The 19,756-nt window shown below is 47.5% G+C and overlaps 1 protein-coding gene, 1 long non-coding RNA gene and 1 pseudogene across 4 annotated transcripts in view; 2 read left to right on the plus strand and 1 right to left on the minus strand.

Moving 5' to 3' along the window:
* LOC128407344 (uncharacterized) overlaps positions 1 to 4,103 on the plus strand; it is a 17,695-nt gene extending 13,592 nt beyond the window's left edge. Inside the window, exon 3 of the long non-coding RNA XR_008328773.1 lies at positions 4,015 to 4,103. This is a non-coding gene — a long non-coding RNA (uncharacterized LOC128407344). The remainder of the gene's footprint in view (positions 1 to 4,014) is intronic.
* C1QTNF1 (C1q and TNF related 1) lies at positions 1,224 to 17,742 on the minus strand. 3 transcript variants are annotated; one of them, XM_053375577.1, is made up of 4 exons: positions 17,477 to 17,742; positions 10,280 to 10,424; positions 6,485 to 6,621; positions 1,224 to 4,570 (listed from the first exon to the last, which is right to left on the minus strand). In XM_053375577.1, exons 2-4 carry the CDS (start codon positions 10,411 to 10,413, stop codon positions 4,020 to 4,022), a joined length of 822 nt encoding a protein of 273 aa, XP_053231552.1. In that variant the 5' UTR covers positions 10,414 to 10,424; positions 17,477 to 17,742; the 3' UTR covers positions 1,224 to 4,019. The 3 variants fall into 3 exon arrangements, with proteins under 3 accessions (XP_053231552.1, XP_053231553.1, XP_053231554.1); XM_053375578.1 differs by lacking the exons at positions 10,280 to 10,424; positions 17,477 to 17,742 and adding an exon at positions 8,388 to 8,558; XM_053375579.1 differs by lacking the exons at positions 10,280 to 10,424; positions 17,477 to 17,742 and adding an exon at positions 8,383 to 8,558.
* LOC128407342 (myosin regulatory light chain 2, smooth muscle minor isoform-like) lies at positions 12,703 to 13,504 on the plus strand (annotated as a pseudogene).
* Positions 17,743 to 19,756: the final 2,014 nt, after the last annotated feature.

The raw sequence follows: 19,756 nt of genomic DNA on the forward strand, positions 1-19,756 counted from the left end.
ATGATGCTATTGAAGTTGTCTATATGGTGTCCAGGGTGCAGTCTGGTAGCATTCACAGAGTTAGGGGAGAGCATGAAAAACATAAAGCCACAGCCCAAGCTGTCACAACATACAAGCAACCTGCTCTCAGAGGAGAAGGCAGAAGTTGGGGAGTGGGGGGGAAGGATACCACGCTTAATTTGCAGAAAGTGGCACTCTGGGACATAGCTCTGATTGACAAAGTCTAAGCAGTTCACAGGTTTCCAAAATTATGGAGGCTGGCTGTGGTGACTTAAGAGGAGTATGCACTCTGAGCCTGCTCAGAAGTATTATTCCCTTCAGGTTATCTACGGTTGCAGAGAAAAACAAATCCCAACTAATGAGTGATATGAAAATATCCTGTTCCTAGGTGAGTTCTGGCTCAAAATAAGCATTTGCCAAGCCTGTTTTGTTCAGCAGAAAAGCTACTGAGAAAAGGTACACTGTGCATGAACTGTGTGTTACGGTGTCACTAGACTCATCCGCAAAGCTGTCTGCCCATGATGGCAAAGCCAGGCTGTCCCTCAGAAACAGTGTGGTATTCTGGGTGAGCTCTGTGCTTTGTTAACAGGTGCCACTCTGGGCATGGGACTCAGAAGCTGACCATGAAGGTCTGTCACTCAGAATGTTTCCCTTGGCCGCCAAGCAAGTGACTTCATCCTTTCCTGGTTCCACAGCACTTCTGCCAATAATAGTATTAGCACATCTGCTTGGTGGCCAGTTCTTTCCCCACCTCTCCCCCATCTCTCTCTCCTGGCCTCCCCACTCCCATTCCCTAACAATGTGACCTCACCTCACACATGTTCAGCAGGGGTGTTCTGGACAGTGTGTTTGGTTTGAACAAGGGCTAGGCCGAGGCATGGAGGAGACAAGGGTGAGTTGGGAGGTCCAAATTCTTGTACCAGAGAAATACTGAAGTTAACGCTACCAAATTACAAAGATACGCATTCAATGTTGACAGTGTTCTGAGGACACCTTCCTTGCACATGTTTTAAGAGCACCAAAAACAAAAACAAATTAGTGTGAGAATTTCACAACAGAATCGTTGCGATTTTTATTCATTTGGAACTGTGGTTCTCAGCAGGCCTGCGTACACACCATACATTTAAAGCACATTTCCTCAGCCAAAGAGTTCTGGGAATTGTAGTTTGGTGCTGGGAATTATAGTGCTGAGGGGGGAAACTAAGTTCCCATGATTGTTAAATTTATGAGTCACGGGCTCATAATTTAAAACCCTTGGGGTCCCTTTCCTCATATGCAAAACCATACCCTTGTGGTACAAGGTACCAGCCCTTCCAGGAGTTGTGGAGTGCTTGTGTAAAAATGGAAGCTTAATTCCTTACATGAGAAAGAGCAGAGTTGAAAGGGAAGTTTGCCAGGGTATTGCTTAGTTGTTCTAATTGCTTCTGTAGGTTTAATGCAAAAGCAGAATTAGTGAATTCCATGGCACAAAAATGTAAAACATGGCGTAAAACGCACATCCCCCAAGTCGAAGGCCTAATCAGCAGAGCTAGCCAAGAGACTTTGGGTCTGGATGCCTGCAGGGTATAGCAACTTCCTGTCAGGCCCAGCAAAAATGATGGGGGCTGCCAGAAACAGAAACTGCAATTGCTTTCACCATTTTGAATCCATGGAAGTTTCCCTTCCAATGCAAATAGCAGCAGGGACCCTGATCTGGATTGGTTCTGCTGCAGTGGGTAAAGGGGTCAAGCCCTCTAATGACCTCTCCAGGTCCTGATGTGGACGGGTGTATGTACATGTATAGAAAATTGGTGGGAAACCTGTTTGCTGTTGCAGTTTTCCATCCCCCCCCCCGGACCTTCACATCACTATGAAAGATGTGCTCAGGCCCAACTGCTCACAGGAGTGTTTGGTGGCAGTAGAATGCAGCAGGAACAGGAGGATTTGTTCAGCTTGGAAAGACTCCTCAAAAATAAATGCAGGGCTAACAGGACCCTATGGTGCTCAATGCTAAACAATTGTATAGCTTTCTCCCTGTTTTGTTCTACAGGGACGGGTTTCTTATTTTACTGTGCCTGCCTGGAACAAGGATGCTGGCAGTAGAGGCAGGCCAGACATTGCAGGCCTTCCCTGTCCAGCAGGGAGGCTTGGATACCAACAGAGCCTTGTTCAGTAAACCATTGAACTCTGCTCACTTCACTCATGGTGTATGGCTAACCTCATGCCAAGGAACTGAGACGGCAGCTTGGGGTATGGAAGATAGAACTTGGTGAAATACTGCTGCCTTGGTGCTAAGCTGTTAGCAGAATGCAGTCCAGAAACGGGCAAATGTATAGACAGGAAGCATCTGAATGGATTGACACCTCCTGCTCCCATATTTCCAGGAAGAAAAGGGCGAGTGCCCTTTGCAGCAAACCACACCATGTATTCCAAACTGGCTCAGTGAATAGGGCTGGGCGTTCACGCACTAATGTGTGTCACGCTGAGTAAAGAGAAGAATATTTGCCAAGGTTAGAGAAGGAGGTATTTACAGATAACAAGGGAGGAGGTGGAAGGAGAGAGCAGATTAAGGATATTGATAAGGTCCGGGAAGAGGAAGCATGGAAGGAGGCACAGTTGCATTGCTGAAAACTCTTGAGACTTAAAATCTGAAATGAAACTGACAGCCTAAACGTCAGAGGTCAACAGCAAATAGAAGGGACCTGATTAACAGGTGACATCAAAAATATATTTTTTTAAATTGTTTGTCAATAAACAGCCATGTGGGCCATTCGGAACAACTCATTAGGGATAGCTCAGTTGGCAGAGCTTGAGACACCTAATCTCAGAGCCATGGGTTTGAGAAGATTCCTGCATTGCGTGGGATTGGACTAGATGTTCCTCATGGTCCCAACTCTACAGTTCTGAGATTCTGGGCCCACAAACCAGAGGTTTCCCCACAATGGGCATAAACAATGGACAATAGATAAGGTCCTTGCCCAGCTGGGATCTAGTTGTGAGATCCAGTGGTGGTGGAGCAGCTCCTTTGGTTGCAGATCCCAGGTTCAGTCTCAAGCATCTCTGGGAAGGTCGTGGAGAGATGTCTTCCTGAAATTCTGGAGAGCTGCTTCCAGTCACTGTAGGTAGCAATGAACTAGACTGACCAGTTGTCTGACTTCATATAAGAGAGATTCCTATCTTCCTAAGAATGACTGAACCAGGCAACAAAAGTGGGTTTTGTTTCAAGTCCGGAAGGATAAATACATGCTGTCTATTGCACAGTGGTCTGAGGTCTTCACTGCCCTGGTTATTTCATATAAGCACCAATTCAAAGTGGATACCTCCTTGGGCATCTGGAAGGCTTCTATCATCTTATATGTTTAACATTCCTCTTCTGATAGTCACTGTATCTACAATGGGAACTGTGTTCTACTGGTATTATTCGTATTATCTGCATATTACTGCTGTTTGTTTCCCCTTCTTTCTTTTTTAAATTTTAATTCCTCTTGATAATGAACACAGTACAGAAAGGACCAAGCCTTGAGGTCAGCGTGAACAGAAATTGTGCAATCCTGTTTTAAATATTTTGTGGAGGGGCAAGGGAAGATTCTAGCAGGACATGTGTTTTCAAAGGCTGAGAATGGCAAAGCAAGAATAAAATAAGAAAATCAGTCTAAGGACACTTGTATAGAAGAAGTGTCATTATTATCTAGGAGGGTGTGAGTCCCAGTCTTAGAGCAGAGGGAATGACTGTGCATGGGGAGTCAGTCCCATAAGAGCAGAAGTTAGATTAGTGTGATGATCTGACTGGGAATATTGACGCCAACTTAAGGCTTAAGACTTGCGGGCAGAGGGAAGAGAGAAGGACCAGAGGTTTGAAGCAGGGGAAAAACCTTGTCCAGGGAAAGTGGGGTGATTGTTTGATGAGGATAAAGGTCATATCAGAGGTCAAGGCTGGGTTATGGCAGATAAGTAGGGTTAGAAATCAGCAAGTAGAGAAACACTACAAGGTTAGAGCCAGGTGACGTTATTGGCCGTATTTTGTCCATCTGTCAGCAGATTCAAGGCTCAGAGTTGGGTTTGATTAAGTACCCGCTGAAAATAACGTATGTATCGTATTCATCGCTGAAGACGGCATTGTCGCGCTCACCCTTGAAGAGCCTCACCCAGATTTCATCCTGGTCCTGCAGCTCCAGCATGAGGCTCTGGCTCTGCATGATGCTTCGGTCGCTGGCCTGGGCGTACAAGATGGCCGCCTCAGCCCCATTGTGCATTATGTGCAGGTAGGTTTCCTTCTGGTTCCAGGTGTGCACATTGAGACTGAAGAAGTAGATGCCGGGCACATAGCAGTAGAACTTGCCCATGAACATGTTGAAGTGTCCATAGAGGTTCACGTACTCGGTGTCAAAGACAAGAGTCTGGTAGTAGTCGTTGCTGTGCAAGGGTTTTCTTCGGCCCACTGAAAAGGCAGCGTAGTTGGTCTTGGCCCGCTCCCCCGGGGCCCCTATGTTCCCCTTCTGCCCCTTGAGGCCCGCCTGGCCCCTGCTTCCCGTAGAACCAGCCTTGCCCAGCTTCCCTTGGGGGCCACGTTCACCACGGTCCCCTTTCTCACCTGAGTAGTGAAGAGATCATAGATGAGCATCATTTCAACGTAGGCAACCTTGGCCTCCACATTCAATCCAATGGGCAGGCGAGGGAGCAACTTATGCATTTTTATATAATGTACAAATAAATAGAATAATCATTCCACCCACGCTTGGGAAAGAAATCTAGAAGGGGAATGGTCCAGTCAAAACAGAACAATCACTTGTTGGCTGCATAAACATCATCATCTCACATTTAAAGCACATTACACTCCCTCCACCAAAGAAGCCAGGGAACTGTAGTTCTCCTCACAGAGCTACAATTCCCAACACCCGTAACAAACTACGGTTTCCATGATTCTTGGGGGGGAGCATAGAATCATAGAAACGTAAAGTTAGAAAGGACCCCAAGGGTCATCTAGTCTAAATGCGCTAAATGCATTGTGTTTATGCAGTGGTATATCATGTCCACCCTTGTGGTGAGGAGAATTTTACCACAAATGATGCCCTCAGTTCCCCAGTTTTCAGAGTGGGTCCAAATGTGTGGGGAAATCCTTGCTGCCAGGGTAGGCACTAGATTGGTGTCTGCCCATCTCGAAAACTTATCGCTTGGCAAATCTTCTTCTGTATTAAATGGAATTTAATTTTACCAGAAGCATATCTGCAGGCAAAATCGGAGGTTTCTCCTTTGCAAAACGTATGAGACAAGAATGTAATTAGAGTGAAGTGAAATATTGAAATGTCTTAATTAATTCTATTGATTTAATTATGAGTCAATAAAATTGTTTTTTTTAATTAAGTTAATTAAGGAATCGGAACCTTAGCTGTGGGTAAGAACATAAATCTACCTCCTCTAGGTCTTAAATATTGTCAAATATGCATGTTACATACACACACACACTCAGCTACAGCCATGTCTAAAATGTATTGGGAGGGTAGAGGTTCAGCAACAGAGAGGCCGCCTCTGATGACACAATTTCTCCATCTTTCATATTCTTCCCGGGAAATCAGGCCATGTCCTAACGCAACCTCTGGAGTCCTGGGCTTCACTCAAGACTAATTTGGTGGTGTCACTTGGCCTTCTTTAAGAAAAGAGCTTGGATAAAATTATGATAACAGCTCCTCCAGGCCAGGAAATTTATTTAGCTTATACAGTTTCTTCCCAACCGGCCCCTCTGGAATCTAAAGAACCCAACATTTCATCCAAAGACAACCGCCCCACCCCTTATAACCAGAGCCTGAGGACACTGAAAAATCAAACTCACTGCAGCTTTTGGAACTCCACTCCACGGCAGCTCTAAACTGCCTGCTCCATGCATACGGTTTTGCTTAGGCCAGAGGGCATTTCTGAGAACAGGCCAGATAAGAGACCAATGGAGAATGCTGTGATCCGGCCCCTATGTGGAACAGATGGCTGCCAGGGCACATCCTGGAGATCCACCATGTGCCTTGAAGTTCTGTGTTTCATCAGGCAACATGGCAGCTACAGCTTCCTCTGCCTGTTCCTCTCCCGGCTCTCTCCCGCATCTGCAGTAATAGGAATGGGACCCAGAGAAGGAACTGGCAGGAGACACTATGGCTATGTTCGGACACAGGATGGGAGCATCTGTCCTTGGGCTTATGGGGTGTGCCCACTCCTACCCTGACCTGGAAGGTTTGGAGGAAACGTCTAAGTCCATTTGGCCAGATGCGCTTAGAAAGCTCCCCTTGATTGGAAGCTCTGGGGCTTCAAAGCACATTCAACCAAGTTTACTTAGAAGCCTCTTCAGACCTTCCTGTCAGAAGTAGAGCAGGCATGCCCAATCCATCCATCCCCAATTTGTGCCTCATGATTTTTGAACACCCGAAGAGGACCATTGACTGTCTCCTAATGTGTGGGATGCTACCGAACAAAGGCTTGGCATCTGAATATAGCATCCTGGGGTAGAGTTGGTGTCCCTTACCTTTCAGGATGGTAACGTTGATCTGAGGCATGGGCTGGTACATGGGGTATGCTGAAATGCGCTCTGGAGGATCGCAGCATCGCACGCACTCTGACCCTCTGGGCCGCTTGCTGTATTTCTCATGGTGATTCTCGGGCCTGGGAGGCAGAAACAGCACAGGCAGGCTAAGTCACAGGGCCAGAGAAAAGGGGGAAAGGGAACATGGTGACTCCCCTGGGAGAGATCTCGGGAAAAGGCCCTTGTTTTGTGACCACAGCCCTATCCTTTTCCTTAATGTCATAGCATCACTAAAAATACATGGAAGAAAGAGTAAATGTTGCTGATGTGAATTACTGAGAGCCGGGTCACTGAGATGGGACATGTTTATTGCAGCCCCTAAATAAACTAGTTTCTCCCCAGTTGCTCCACTCTCCCAGGCTCCTTGTTCAGGACTAGGTTTTTCACTCGGGTTGACGGGGACATATGTCCCAAATTTGCAATAGGAGCTGAAAGCCACCATGCTCCCCTTTTCCCACTGTCTGCCACTACCTCATTCTCAATTCCAGCCCTAGCGTGGGTGGCCTCTCCTTTTGCCCCAAGAAGGAATTGGCTTGTAGTGCTGACACACTCCTCCAACGCTAACCGTTTCCAGGATAATCTGGGCAAGGATGCCATATGGTTGCCTAACAACAATGGCCAACTAGGCTGGGTTTGCCCCTAACGGAGTTAGCAATGGTGCCTGATTGAGGAGTCCAGATCTGGAAACACAGAAAGGGAAAGAGGCAACAGCATACTCTCAAAACATTTCGTAGGAGAAAACGGGGGTGCTTGAAACACGCTTCTTCTCATGCCACGTTGTGTCCAGCACTGACTTCAGAGCAGGGTGTGTTAGTAAATTGACCATAAGTTTCCTTACATTGGGACACGGATGGAGCTGTGGGTTAAACCACAGAGCCTAGGACTTGCCGATCAGAACGTCAGCGGTTCGAATCCCTATGACGGGGTGAGCTCCTGTTGCTCGGTTCCTGCTTCTGCCAACCTAGCAGTTCAAAAGCACGTCAAAGTGCAAGTAGATAAATAGGTACCGCTCCGGCGGAAAGGTAAACAGCGTTTCCGTGCTCTGCTCTGGTTCGTCAGAAGCAGCTTAGTCGTGCTGGCCACATGACCCGGAAGCTGTACGCCGGCTCCCTCAGCCAATAAAGCGAGATGAGCGCCACAACCCCAGAGTCGGCCACGACTGGACCTAATGGTCAGGGGTCCCTTTACCTTTACCTTTCCTTACATTAAAAAGAAACAAAAACCACTGTGTGAAAGTAGTTGCAACCCAAATACATTCAGCAAATGTTGGCTATCTGGATAGACAGTTATATGGAGATGGAAGGGGTGGTCTACGTTCATATGCAGTAGGTTTAGCCAAACACACACATATCCACTCAGCTCCTTTAGAGATCAAGAGTCTCCGAGGGAATGGGAAGGAAACTTGAATAAATTTACTCGTCACATGTCCAGAGTGACACGTTTTTTAAAAGCATTACCCAGATCGCCTCAAAAGGCAAATACAGGCCTTAAAGCTGGGTCATTCCACCACCACCCTCATTTCAGAACAGACTCCATCGTCTTGCGACTGAGTTTCTCCCAGTTCACACCCCAGCTGCGTCAAATGTGGATGAGCAGAAGCCTGCGGTAGAGGTGCGGTGGAAACTTGGAAACAGAATAGGCTGGCCAGACTGAGGAAAGAGAGCTCAAGAACAGCTTAACCCTTTAAGATAAAGTGGTTAAGAAATCATGGGAAATTTGTGGCAGGTGCTCTGAGACTTGAACTCAGCCTGCACACATCAGCACTGGGGTGATGCCAGTCAATTCAGTTATGCATGTGCCAAACATGCCGTCCAACTGCACACATTAAATCAGTACGGTACCTTACTTTCTCACGATGTGTGGCACAGTTCCTGGCTTGTGCCAAATTTTTATCGTTATGGGAATTTTGCTTTTTTCAGGAACAGCATCTAGATCTAGCCAAGAGACTGGACAAAAGCCCTGCTTTTGCTGCAGCGAACTAGCTGCTGCTGACACAGTTTTCTAGCCTCAGTGACTACACTGCACCAATGAGGGAAGAGGGGTTTAGGTTGGGAGAGCTTTCCCCCTCGTCTTCTACAAAGGGGCCCCATAATTCCTAAGGAGACTTCTGTCTGAAATCCTAAACAGAGAGAGATGATTTGCAGTCTCAGCAGGGGAGTGGGAGGGAGGGAAACAGGGTGTGAGTATGCAAACATTGCTCACAGGCTTTTAATCCAGGATTTATTTTATTTATTTATTTTAAACCATGTATTTAACAAACAAACGGGGGGGGGGGGACCACAAATTTTAAAACAACAGTACATTATACTTTCAGAATAAAGCCAGTGTTTCAGAGCTGGTGAAGTTCGTAGACTTGTAGACTCGTCAAATGGTGGAGTTGGAAGGCACCTTGAGGGTCATCTAGTCCAACCCCCTGCAACAGAGGAATCTCAACACGTAGTCTCCCACCCAGTTTGGAACCGTGGACCACTGGCTCACCCAGCCTCTATGCATCTTAAACCGCCTATCCAGTGGCAGGTAAGAATGCATATGACTGTTCACAGGAAATCTAAGAAGGATGGATGGGATTTCCACTCACTGGAAGAGGGAGCAAAAACTCACTGTGTGGAGTGCTCCTCATCCCTATCAAAAAAGAAAAATAGGGATGCTCACAACACTTCTATACTTTCCAGCCACGACTAGGCCAGATGAAGGTTGGTTGAAGCCTTGGAACGGTGCTAATTTGTAGGAGACCTAGAAAACATGGTCCTTTATAGTACAAAGAATCATGGTGGAATGTTCAGTGGTTAAAAGAATCTAAATTTTATGCTACAACACAGCAATTAAGGCCCCTTTTGGAGTCATTTACACCTCCTCCAGAGCCCTTATCACCCAGCAGCCTCTGGCTTCATTCAAAGTGGGGCAGAGTGATAGACTTAATTGTGTATTAACTGCGTACTGGAGATGCACATTAATGGAGTTAATTGGGCATTGAAGTACACCATGAAGTTATTTCTTTAACACTCAGCAGTTCTAAACGGAAAGCATAACTATTTTCAGCAGCTGTCCAGCTAGACTGTATCTCTCTCATCAGAACCCCTGTGAGAGAGCCTCAGCAGGCATCATCTTCCACAGCTCAAGGGCGAAGCTGTTGCTTTCCCTGAAAGCTGTTGCTTGCTAGTTTCACTGTCATGACCCTCCTTAAGGATTGCAAACTTTTAGGGCCCATGGGCACATTTGTCAACTAGAGAAACAGTCATGGCCACCATACACCATATACACATGCCTTCTGAAAATCAGCTGCCCGGATAAATTTGTGAACATCCTTCGGCTCCCCCATGATAATATGACAGCAACAATTGCCAATAGCAGTGGCTCTCAAAGTGAACCATTCACAGTGGGATCAGATGTTAAACAGGGATGTGTTATCACCCCAACCTTATTTATTATTTTCATTGTCATTGTTGGAAACCTATGTCCCCACTGTGGAAGGACGTGTGGATCCAGAATTGGCCTCCACAGTCACTTACAGACTCACTGTTAAAACCGTGTCCATGGAAGACAATCTTACTCGGCTACAAGTGATCGCCAAAGAAGAAGACAACGACACACATTGCAACCTATTCTGTTGGCTGCAACTGAATACAAAGTTCAAGCCTAATTTCAGTGAAAGGAAGAAGGACTCCCTGTGGGCGTTAGAGGAGTCCTCTGTGGGCACACGTGCGCACATAGGCACCATGCTGGCAAGCCCTGACCTACCTGGAAGTGTGATGCTGGGTTGGCGGAGGTTGTGTTGGTGCTCCAGGCCTCTGCTCCACATCCTTCTCATTGCAATATGCCTGGATTATCAGGCAGATGAGCAAAAGGGCACTTGGTGTCAGTGTTATCTTCATTGCTTTTGGCCCTGTGGGAGAAGAGAGAGTCAGGCAAGTCAAAGTGTGGGTGTGGTGGGCAGAGATCGCAGCAGCAGGGCACTTGGGTCATTTTGAACCCTGGATTTGTTGGGTGTGCATGCTTTGGGTGGCAATACATGTTCTTTCCCTTGCTTCATAAGGTCTTATGGGAAGACCCAGTTTAGATGGCAATGTCTATTGCATCGCTTACTTCAAAATGTGGTAAATCGGCTCTACTGCACTGTTGTACATCCATCCATCCATAATTTTATTGTATGCTGCCTTTCCACAGTTCAAACAAGGCTCAAGGCGACTTACAACATGAAAAAAAGCATAACAGCAACATAACAAAAGTGGTCATAAACAGTACATAAGACATCAAAAATACACAACCAAATGGAAAATTTTCCACATAAATCACAGTATCTAAAATAAAGGTAGAACCCCCCCCCAACATCAGCAACGATCCCAACAAAAAATGTAAACAACACCCCAGCATAAGAGCCTGTTCAGCAGCCTCAGCTTTTGTAGCTGGAGTCAGTCCCGGTCCCACCCTCCCAGGCCAGTGGGAAAAGCCTGCAAGGCAGGGAGCAGGTATTCCAGAAGTCACAGTAGTACGTACAGTGGTACCTCGGGTTAAGTACTTAATTTGTTCCGGAGGTCCGTTCTTAACCTGAAACTGTTCTTAACCTGAAGCACCACTTTAGCTAATGGGGCCTCCCGCTGCTGCCGCGCCACCGGAACTCAATTTCTGTTCTCATCCTGAAGCAAAGTTCTTAACCTGAGGTACTATTTCTGGGTTAGCAGAGTCTGTAACCTGAAGCGTATGTAACCTGAAGTATATGTAACCCGAGGTACCACTATATAAGCATGCAAAGGGATTTGTGCATAGATGGACTAACCCACCCTCTAGATCAGTGGTTCTCAACCTGTGGGTCCCCAAGATGTTGTCTGACTACAGCTCCCATCATCCCTGACCTTGCTAACTAGGGGTGATGGGAGTTGTATTTCAACAACATCTGGGGACACAGGTTGAGAAAGGCTGCTCTAGATAATGGCGTGCATGGTTGACGTGGCAGTACCACAGCCAGCGCCGTCAGTCTGAAAGGAGTTCTATGCATCTATGGATGCACATGCATTGCGCTCCCTGTATAAGGGCATAACTTCTATTTGGCCAGGGTTCATGTCCCCATGGAAAGAACACTATGCATGTACATCCCAAAGGACTTAGGGTTTGGTCATTGTGTGCTTTAGCATATAGAGCTGAGTTAGCCCATTTGTGTTCAAAAAGCCCCATCGTGTGCTCGTGCACACAAAAAGGACTTTGCATAGTTGCACGTATTTCCCATTGATTTGTCATTTGTGTCAATGGGATCTAAGTTCAACTAAATTGTCTCCAAACAAAAAGGAGAAATATGGAATTGTAGATACGTAACAGTCTTCTTCAAGTTTACTGCTTTCTTCAGACACACCCTGACTACTTACACCCATTTCACACACAATGACCTTCCTGTGCAGGAAATTATTTGCATAATGGCATAAGATCTATTTCACCACCTAATTGGAGCCCATTGATAGGCAGTAAATTGCCCTTGGTGTGGTCATGTCAGTACCATAGCTACCGGGAGGGGGAGCTAGCTGGGTTTCTTGCCCCGGGTGAAGCCTCCAGAGGGGAGCCATTGAGGTCCCAAGCCAGTGTGTGGGTGGGTGGGTGTGGGTGTACACAAATGTGCATGGGGGGCTGCCAAACTGGGTCTTTAACAAGCATGCACATTTTCACCAAAGTACATAGGTTTGTATGTTTTGTTGTTCTTCTAACAAGTTGTTCATCACTTTGGCAACCTTTGGGCCCAAGAGTTGTATTTTAAAAACAACAAAAAGAACAATAATTAATGGCCAATGTTTCCTTCCCGGGACAAGTTTGTGATCCCATGGCAGAGTGCAACTGAGTATACAAACACATGTGCATGTGCATAGTTTGGAAGCCTGCCCCACCCTGGTCCTCTAATAAGGCAAGGCAGTGCAGTGCCAAGCAAAACTGGGCAAGTCTCCTAAGATCCGCGGTCAAAGATCCTCTGGGAATATTATCCAAGGATGAGCTACACAGCCAGGCCCAAATTCAGCACCAGAAGATTCTCACGAAAGCAGCTGTGTGTCTTTTGCAGGGCAGAACAAGAGAGCACATGGACCAAAGGAAACAGTTACACAACCCATGTGCAGGTAGGGATCATGCAGGCCGCATTACACACCCAAAGCTCACATGTATTCCAGCTGAACTGTAAATGGATGTGCAGGCATTCCCAGACTGTGCAAGGAAAGGAACACACATGTAGTTAACTTTATGCTGCATTCAGAAGTGCATCTGCATTAGAGATAAATGCTGATTTGAGACACTTGTCTTCCTCCAGAGATTTCTGGGAACTGTAGTTTTCTGAAGATGCTGAAAACCTAGTGCCTGCACAGAACTATCATTCTCAGATTCCTTGCAGAGAGAAGCCATGTTAGTTTAAGTTTTAGGCTTCAAAACTGACTCTTGTGGAGTTTCTCCCATAACCGCTTCTCGTCCATCGCCACTCAGAATCCAACAGCCAACATGTCAATCAAAAGGGCACAGAATAAGGCCACAAAGAAGCGCCCTCAGCATGCCACTTCCAATGTGTTTGCTATGTTTGATCAGTCACAGATTCAAGAATTCAAAGAGGCATTCAACATGATTGATCAAAACAGAGATGGTTTCACTGAAAAAGAAGACCGCATGATATGCTCGTTTCACTTGGGAAGAATCCAGCTGATGAATACCTAGATGCTATGAAGAATGAGGCTCCAGGACCAATAAACTTCACAATGTTTTGAGAGAAATTAAATGGCACTGATCCAGAAGATGCAAGTAGGAATGCCTTTGCTTGCTTTGATGAAGAAGCAACAGGTTTCATTCAAGAAGACGAACTGAGAGAATTGCTGATGACAATGGGAGACAGGTTTACTGATGAAGAAGTAGATGAGCTCTTCATAGAGGCACCAATTGACAAAAAGGACAATTTCAACTACACTGAGTTCACATGCATCCTTAAACATGGAGTATCATCATGAGTATGAATGATCATGAATCTATTATATAGTTTAGAAAATGGTTTGTCCATTTTGTAAATGGAGGCAAGTATGAGGCTTGGGATTGCTACCGTGGAGGGGCGAGGGAGGTATGGCGGTGGGGGCAGATGTTATAGGCGAAGGGGATCGAGATACGGATATGCTCATACCCCTTCCAATCTGCGCCCCATCCCGAGGGACGAGGGTAGGGTGAGCAAGGATTACTCACCTCCTTCACTGGTGTTGTGCAATGCCAGGTCTATAGGCAACAAAACCACCACCCTGCGAGATTTCTTTACCTCGCAGGGGGTCGATCTGGCTTGTGTGACGGAGACCTGGGTGCGCGAAGGGGAAACTGTTACCTTACGAGAGATGGCGCCCACCACCTGTCCTCTTGACCCGTGCCCGTCATGGCTGATTAGAGCGTGTCCAGACGAGGTGCGGGCCCCCCTGGGGGATATCATCAATTTGTCCCTTGGCACCGGGATATTCCCAGGGGAACTGAAGGAGGCAGTGGTGCGTCCGCTCTTAAAGAAATCATCATTAGATCCCTTAGATCTATCCAATTACCACCCGGTTTCGAATCTTCCATTCCTGGGTAAGGTGATTGAGAGAGCGGTTGCTGAACAGCTTGGTAGGTTTCTGGATGAAACATCAGCTCTCGATCCATTCCAGTCCGGCTTCCGTGCTGGTCATGGGACCGAGACGGCTCTGGTCGCCCTAACAGATGATCTCCGCAGGCAGCTGGATCGAGGCGGGTCGGGGCTGCTGATTCTTCTAGACCTGTCAGCAGCCTTTGACATGGTCGATCACGAACTCCTAGACCACCGCCTTGCCGACGTGGGGATCCAGGGCACAGTCCTCCAATGGCTGCGCTCGTTTCTCTCTGGTCGGGGACAGAGGGTGGCGCTTGGGGAGGAATTGTCATCGCGCCACTCCTTGGTGTGTTGAGTGCCTCAGGGTGCGATTCTCTCCCCGATGCTTTTTAACATCTTTATGCGCCCCCCCGTCCAGCTTGTCCGGAATTTTGGGCTGGGTTGCCATCAGTATGCCGATGACACCCAACTCTATCTGTTGATGGATGGCCATCCTGACTCGGCCCCAGACACACTGACCAGATGTCAGTGGCTGGATGGTTACGTGGGAGCCGGTTGAAGTTAAATCCTTCGAAGACAGAGGTCCTCTGGCTGGGACGAGACGATATGGGATTGAGGGGGCAACTCCCATCTCTTGCGGGGGTGCAATTAGTGCCAGCACCGTCCGTTAAGAGTTTGGGTGTAATCTTCGATACCTCCCTCTCTATGGAGGCGCAGATTACAGCTATAACAAAGGCGGCATTTTTTCATCTCTGCCAAGCTAAGCAGTTGGCCCCTTATCTCTCTCGCCCTGACCTAGCCACTGTGATCCATGCGACGGTCACCTCCAGACTGGATTATTGTAACTCACTCTACGTGGGGCTGCCCTTGAGACTGACCCAGAAACTCCAGCGGGTGCAGAATGCCTTATGGGGTCTTCGCTGCGAGACCACATTCATCCGGTACTATACCAGCTGCACTGGCTCCCGGTGGAGTACAGGATCAGGTTTAAGGTGCTGGTTTTAACCTTTAAAGCCCTATACGGCCTAGGACCCTCGTACCTACGGGACTGCCTCTCCTGGTATGCCCCACAGAGAAACCTACGGTCTGCAAATAAAAACATCCTGAAGGTCCCAGGCCTCAGAGAGGTTAGGCTGGCCTCAACTAGAGCCAGGGCCTTCTCGGCTGCGGCTCCAATCTGGTGGAACGCTCTGTCACAAGAGACTGGGGCCCTGCGGGACCTGACATCTTTCCGCAGGGCCTGCAAGACAGAGTTGTTCCACCAGGCCTTTGGTCAGGGCGCAGCCTGACTCCCTCCTCTGGCAACCTGCACAGAATTTTGCTTAATGGTTGCCATCAACTTGATTTTAATTAATTTTATAATGAAATATTTTTAGAATGTTGGATTATTTGATTGTTTGATTATTTGATTGTTGTTAGCCACCCTGAGCCCGGCTTCGGCTGGGGAGGGCGGAATATAAATAAAAATTATTATTATTATTATTATTATTATTATTATTATTATTATTATTATTTGTTTGTTCTCTATGCATTTGGATGCCTTTTGAGATACCATTGCCAAACTTGGCATGGGGGTTCCCAAGGTGGAGCAGCAGTCTTCATCAATGTTTTGATGCCGGACACCATTCTTAATCAAGATGGCAGTCCAAGATGGCATGCCATCACCTTGGCATGACTTTGCCCATTTTTTCGGTATTAGGTCTGGCCGCCTCTCGAGATATTGTCACCAAACTTGGCATGGCAGTTTCCATAGATATGCTGTAGTTTCTTGAGAAATACTTCTGTTTGATGCATTTTCCCTCAAGCCAGCTGCCATCCAATTAGAAAAAGGGAAGCTGTGGTGACATTTCAGGCAGCCACTGCACATGCGCAGACAGCAGCTTAAGCGAATTGGGGTTTGAGATGATAAAACAATTCTAGATAATGGGCATCAGGTGAAGACATCTCTGCCCCCTCTCTGGTCTGTGCAGCAATGTAAGAATGTGACTTGAAACAACCTTGCTGCGTTTCAAGCCCCTAATCTCTGCACAGCCTCAGTGAAGTCTGAACACAACCATTTGGGGAAGGGCTGTTGAGCGGGTAGTCTGTGGATGATTAGACTTCAGCTGGTATGGGATATTTCTAACATGTCCAGATTTAATATTTAGTGAGGTTTCGATCCCATTTGAATTGTTGTTTTTAAAAGCAACATGCTATTGGGATGTGGAGAACAAGGAGCCTTAGGTAAAATAGGTCATCATCCTCACCTGTTTGTTATGTGTAAAGCCTGAAGAGTTGGCAGACATTATGTAACAACAAGATCCTTCCTGAAGGCTTAAAAACTGAATGTTTAGTCTAACTGTCTCTAGCCCCGCAAGGCGAAACCCACAACAAAGGGAGCTAGATAGTATGCCCGCAAGGAGGTTCATATCTCTTCGAGGACAAGGGTTAAAAGCCAGAGACAGCGGCAGGGCACACACATTGTTGGACAAACACAGGCTTGTAAGAAGGAAGACAGGAGCAGAGGCGCATACAGGGATGTGTGCTCCGGCAGTGCGTTTGTTTTTTCCGGTTCGCTCTGGCCACTCTCCATCTCTCAAGGGCCTGATACAGCAGCCGGTAACACTTGGGAATGCAAAGCCGTCACATCCTGGAAAAATCTCCGTCAGCATTAAAGAGACCACCAAACCCTCAAGAGTCCCATTCCAGTCAGGCAAACACAAAGAAGGTAGCAGGGTGTGCGTGGAGAGCAGAGGGTGGCCCCAAAACATCTGGGCTCCCCTCACAGGTCCCAAACCATCTTGGAAATAGAGAGGCGCTCCTGGAAGGGGCCCACAAAGTGGCCCATGACCATCCACAGCCAAGCGTTGTAATCCTGAGTTATTCAAAAGCTGCAAGTTGGCAAGCGTGCCAGGAGGCACAGCAGCCAATGCAAGAATCAGCCTTCCCCTTCCTTAGACCAGGGCAAGGATGCATTGCACAGCTTCCCGGTGCTGCTTGTCCTAAGGCGACACTTGCCCAGGGAGGCAGAGGCTTGCCTGCAGCGCCAATGGGCTCTGCCCATTTAACATCTAGAGGTGTGCAGGATGTTGCCTAGAGCAGTGCCAAGCAGGACTGGGTAGCCACAGGGTGAGGAACCAAAAACCATGTCCCATCTACTGTAATGGGACGGACCAACACGGGGCAGATTCTGCTGCACACACTCACAGGCGCATACCCAAAAAGCAATGGAGGTATCAGCAGCCTGAGGCCTTCAGAAGGAAAAGGCCCTTGTGCAAGATCCCAGGAAGCCCAGCAACTCCCCCTAGCCAAGCCTGCACAGGTAGATCTGAGCTCTTTTGCACACACATTTCTAAGTACCTGGCCCTGGAGGGCTGCCCAGCTGATGGGCACCTACCTACCTTTGGGGCAGGAGGACTGGCTGCTGCCAGAGCCACTGCTTGCCTTTGCCTCTGGTCTTCTACAGCATCCCCCTCCAAGTAAACGCTTCCGCCACCCCTTGCTAGTGGGGCAGAAAGGAGGAGAGCCTGGCAGCCCTGTGTCTAGCCTTCAGATCTCAGGCTCCCGGCAGCAAGACGCTTTGTGGAAAACCAAGAGAGAGAGAGAGAGAGGGAAAGAAAGGGGCAGACGCTGTACGCCGCCAGCCCTCCTCCCTCAGATGGGAGCACAGCTGCCGTTAACCATATGTGTGCCCAGCACCCACAGCTGGGACAGAGAAGGCAGGTTTCCTCCGCCAGAAAGTGTCTCCAGATGTTGGGGTCCGGAGCCAAGGAAGGAAGGAGGGAGAGCAGGGGAAATTCGCAGCTGCTGCCCATGGCAATGGAGATCAGATTGGCAAGAGGAGGCAGTATGCAAGCCTGGCACTGATTCTCACCTCTGACTCCTTCAACGGCATCCCTTTCTGTTGTAGCAAACATGAGCCACGCTTGTCTCATGCAGCAAAAACAACAAGATTTATTATGGCAGAAGCATCTGTGCAGTGTATGGTGTTGTAGTTTGATTGTCAGACTAGGAGGTGGGAGACCAGGGTTCAAAGTCCCGCTAAGCCACTGGGTGACCTGGGGACAGTCACCGTCTCTCAGCCTTAGCAACCTCACAGGGCTGCCATGAGAAGAAAACTGGGGAGGTGAGCGCTATGTACACCATCTTAGAGGAAAAGGTGGGATATGAACATCGCAAAAAATTCTGAAGGTATGGATTACAGTCCATTTCATCACACACACACACACACCTCTCCACCCATTGTATGCGTTCCAAAACAGTGAGGTCAGAGGAAATGCAGAAAAGTACAGCAGGCAATACCTTGGGAGTCCGTTTTCTATTTCCTATCTATTGTTGTGTGCTCCCTGCTTCCCCAAGTGGGGAGCAGTTCCACTGTGCTACCTGGGTTTGGCTTCCTTTGGAAGAGAGAGCGCTGGAGACTTGTGGCATGCATTTCTGTAGGGTTTGGTTTATTTATAAGTTGAGCATAAGCAGAGGCCAGCAAAACATGCTCTTGCCAAGCAGCGGATCTGCTGCCCTCAATATCACATCCCCAGAGAGAGGAGCTCTTCTCCCACCCTGGGGTGCTTTTGGCTGTCAATTCACAGCTCCCTCTTTCTGTTTCAGAAAACCTTGCTTCTTCTGGGTGTCACAATACAGATATCAAGCAGTTAATATGTGGAGGATATCCATAGAATGGTGAGCAAGTGCAGTCTAGTGGTTAAGTTAAAAACTCTCTACAATATGATTTAGGAAGGCCAAACCTTAGCTCTTACCTGCCACCTTGTCAGTCTCTTGCCTCTTCTCTCGAGATACCTGGAAAAGAAAACCAGATGAAGTGTGTTTTGCTCCTTGCTTATGTTTTTACCCTGTATCAGGGGTCCTTTTTCCACTGGAGTCAGCGTTATCTACTGTACAGAAACAATTCATTTATGAATCTGCCACTGTTCAGTAGATAGGAGGCACAAAAAAGAAGTACAGTGGTACCTCGGGTTACATATGCTTCAGGTTACATACGCTTCAGGTTACAGGCTCCGCTAACCCAGAAATGTTACCTCAGGTTAAGAACTTTGCTTCTGGATGAGAACAGAAATCGTGCAGCGGCAGCGCAGGGCAGTGGGAGGCCCCATTAGCTAAAGTGGTGCTTCAGGTTAAGAACAGTTTCAGGTTAAAAACAGACCTCCAGAACGAATTAAGTTCTTAACCCGAGGTACCACTGGACTTTAATGGTAGTTTCTCTTTAAGGGTGTGACAAAGCGTCACCTGCCCAAAGATGAAGATGAAGAAGAGGAGGTTCTGGAGAAAAATAAGACAGTGGTTCATATGGTTTGGACAGTATGTTTTGAGTATAGCATTTTACCTTTATACAGTGTGTGCATATGGTGACATTTCCTGTCATTTAAGTGCGTAATAAACACATATGCTTAATGTCTCTTATTCTACCACCACCCCACCCCCTGGTCTACCTGATCCTTTGCACAGGGGGTGTCAGGGATTGAACCAGAGACCTTCTAGATGCTCTACTATTGAATATATACTATGATTTCCCCACCCCCCACCCCGCAGCCTCTACTTCTATGCTACACTAAGATTTGTAGGGGAGAAAATTTGAGCAATTTCCCTGTTATTTGGGCAAGCACAATCTAAGACCCTGGCTGCTTTTGCTCACTGTGGTACCAGCCCAGTGATGCACAGCTCTG

This window comes from Podarcis raffonei, chromosome 2 (genome assembly GCF_027172205.1).
Source record: "Podarcis raffonei isolate rPodRaf1 chromosome 2, rPodRaf1.pri, whole genome shotgun sequence".
NCBI classification, from domain to species: Eukaryota; Metazoa; Chordata; class Lepidosauria; order Squamata; family Lacertidae; genus Podarcis; species Podarcis raffonei.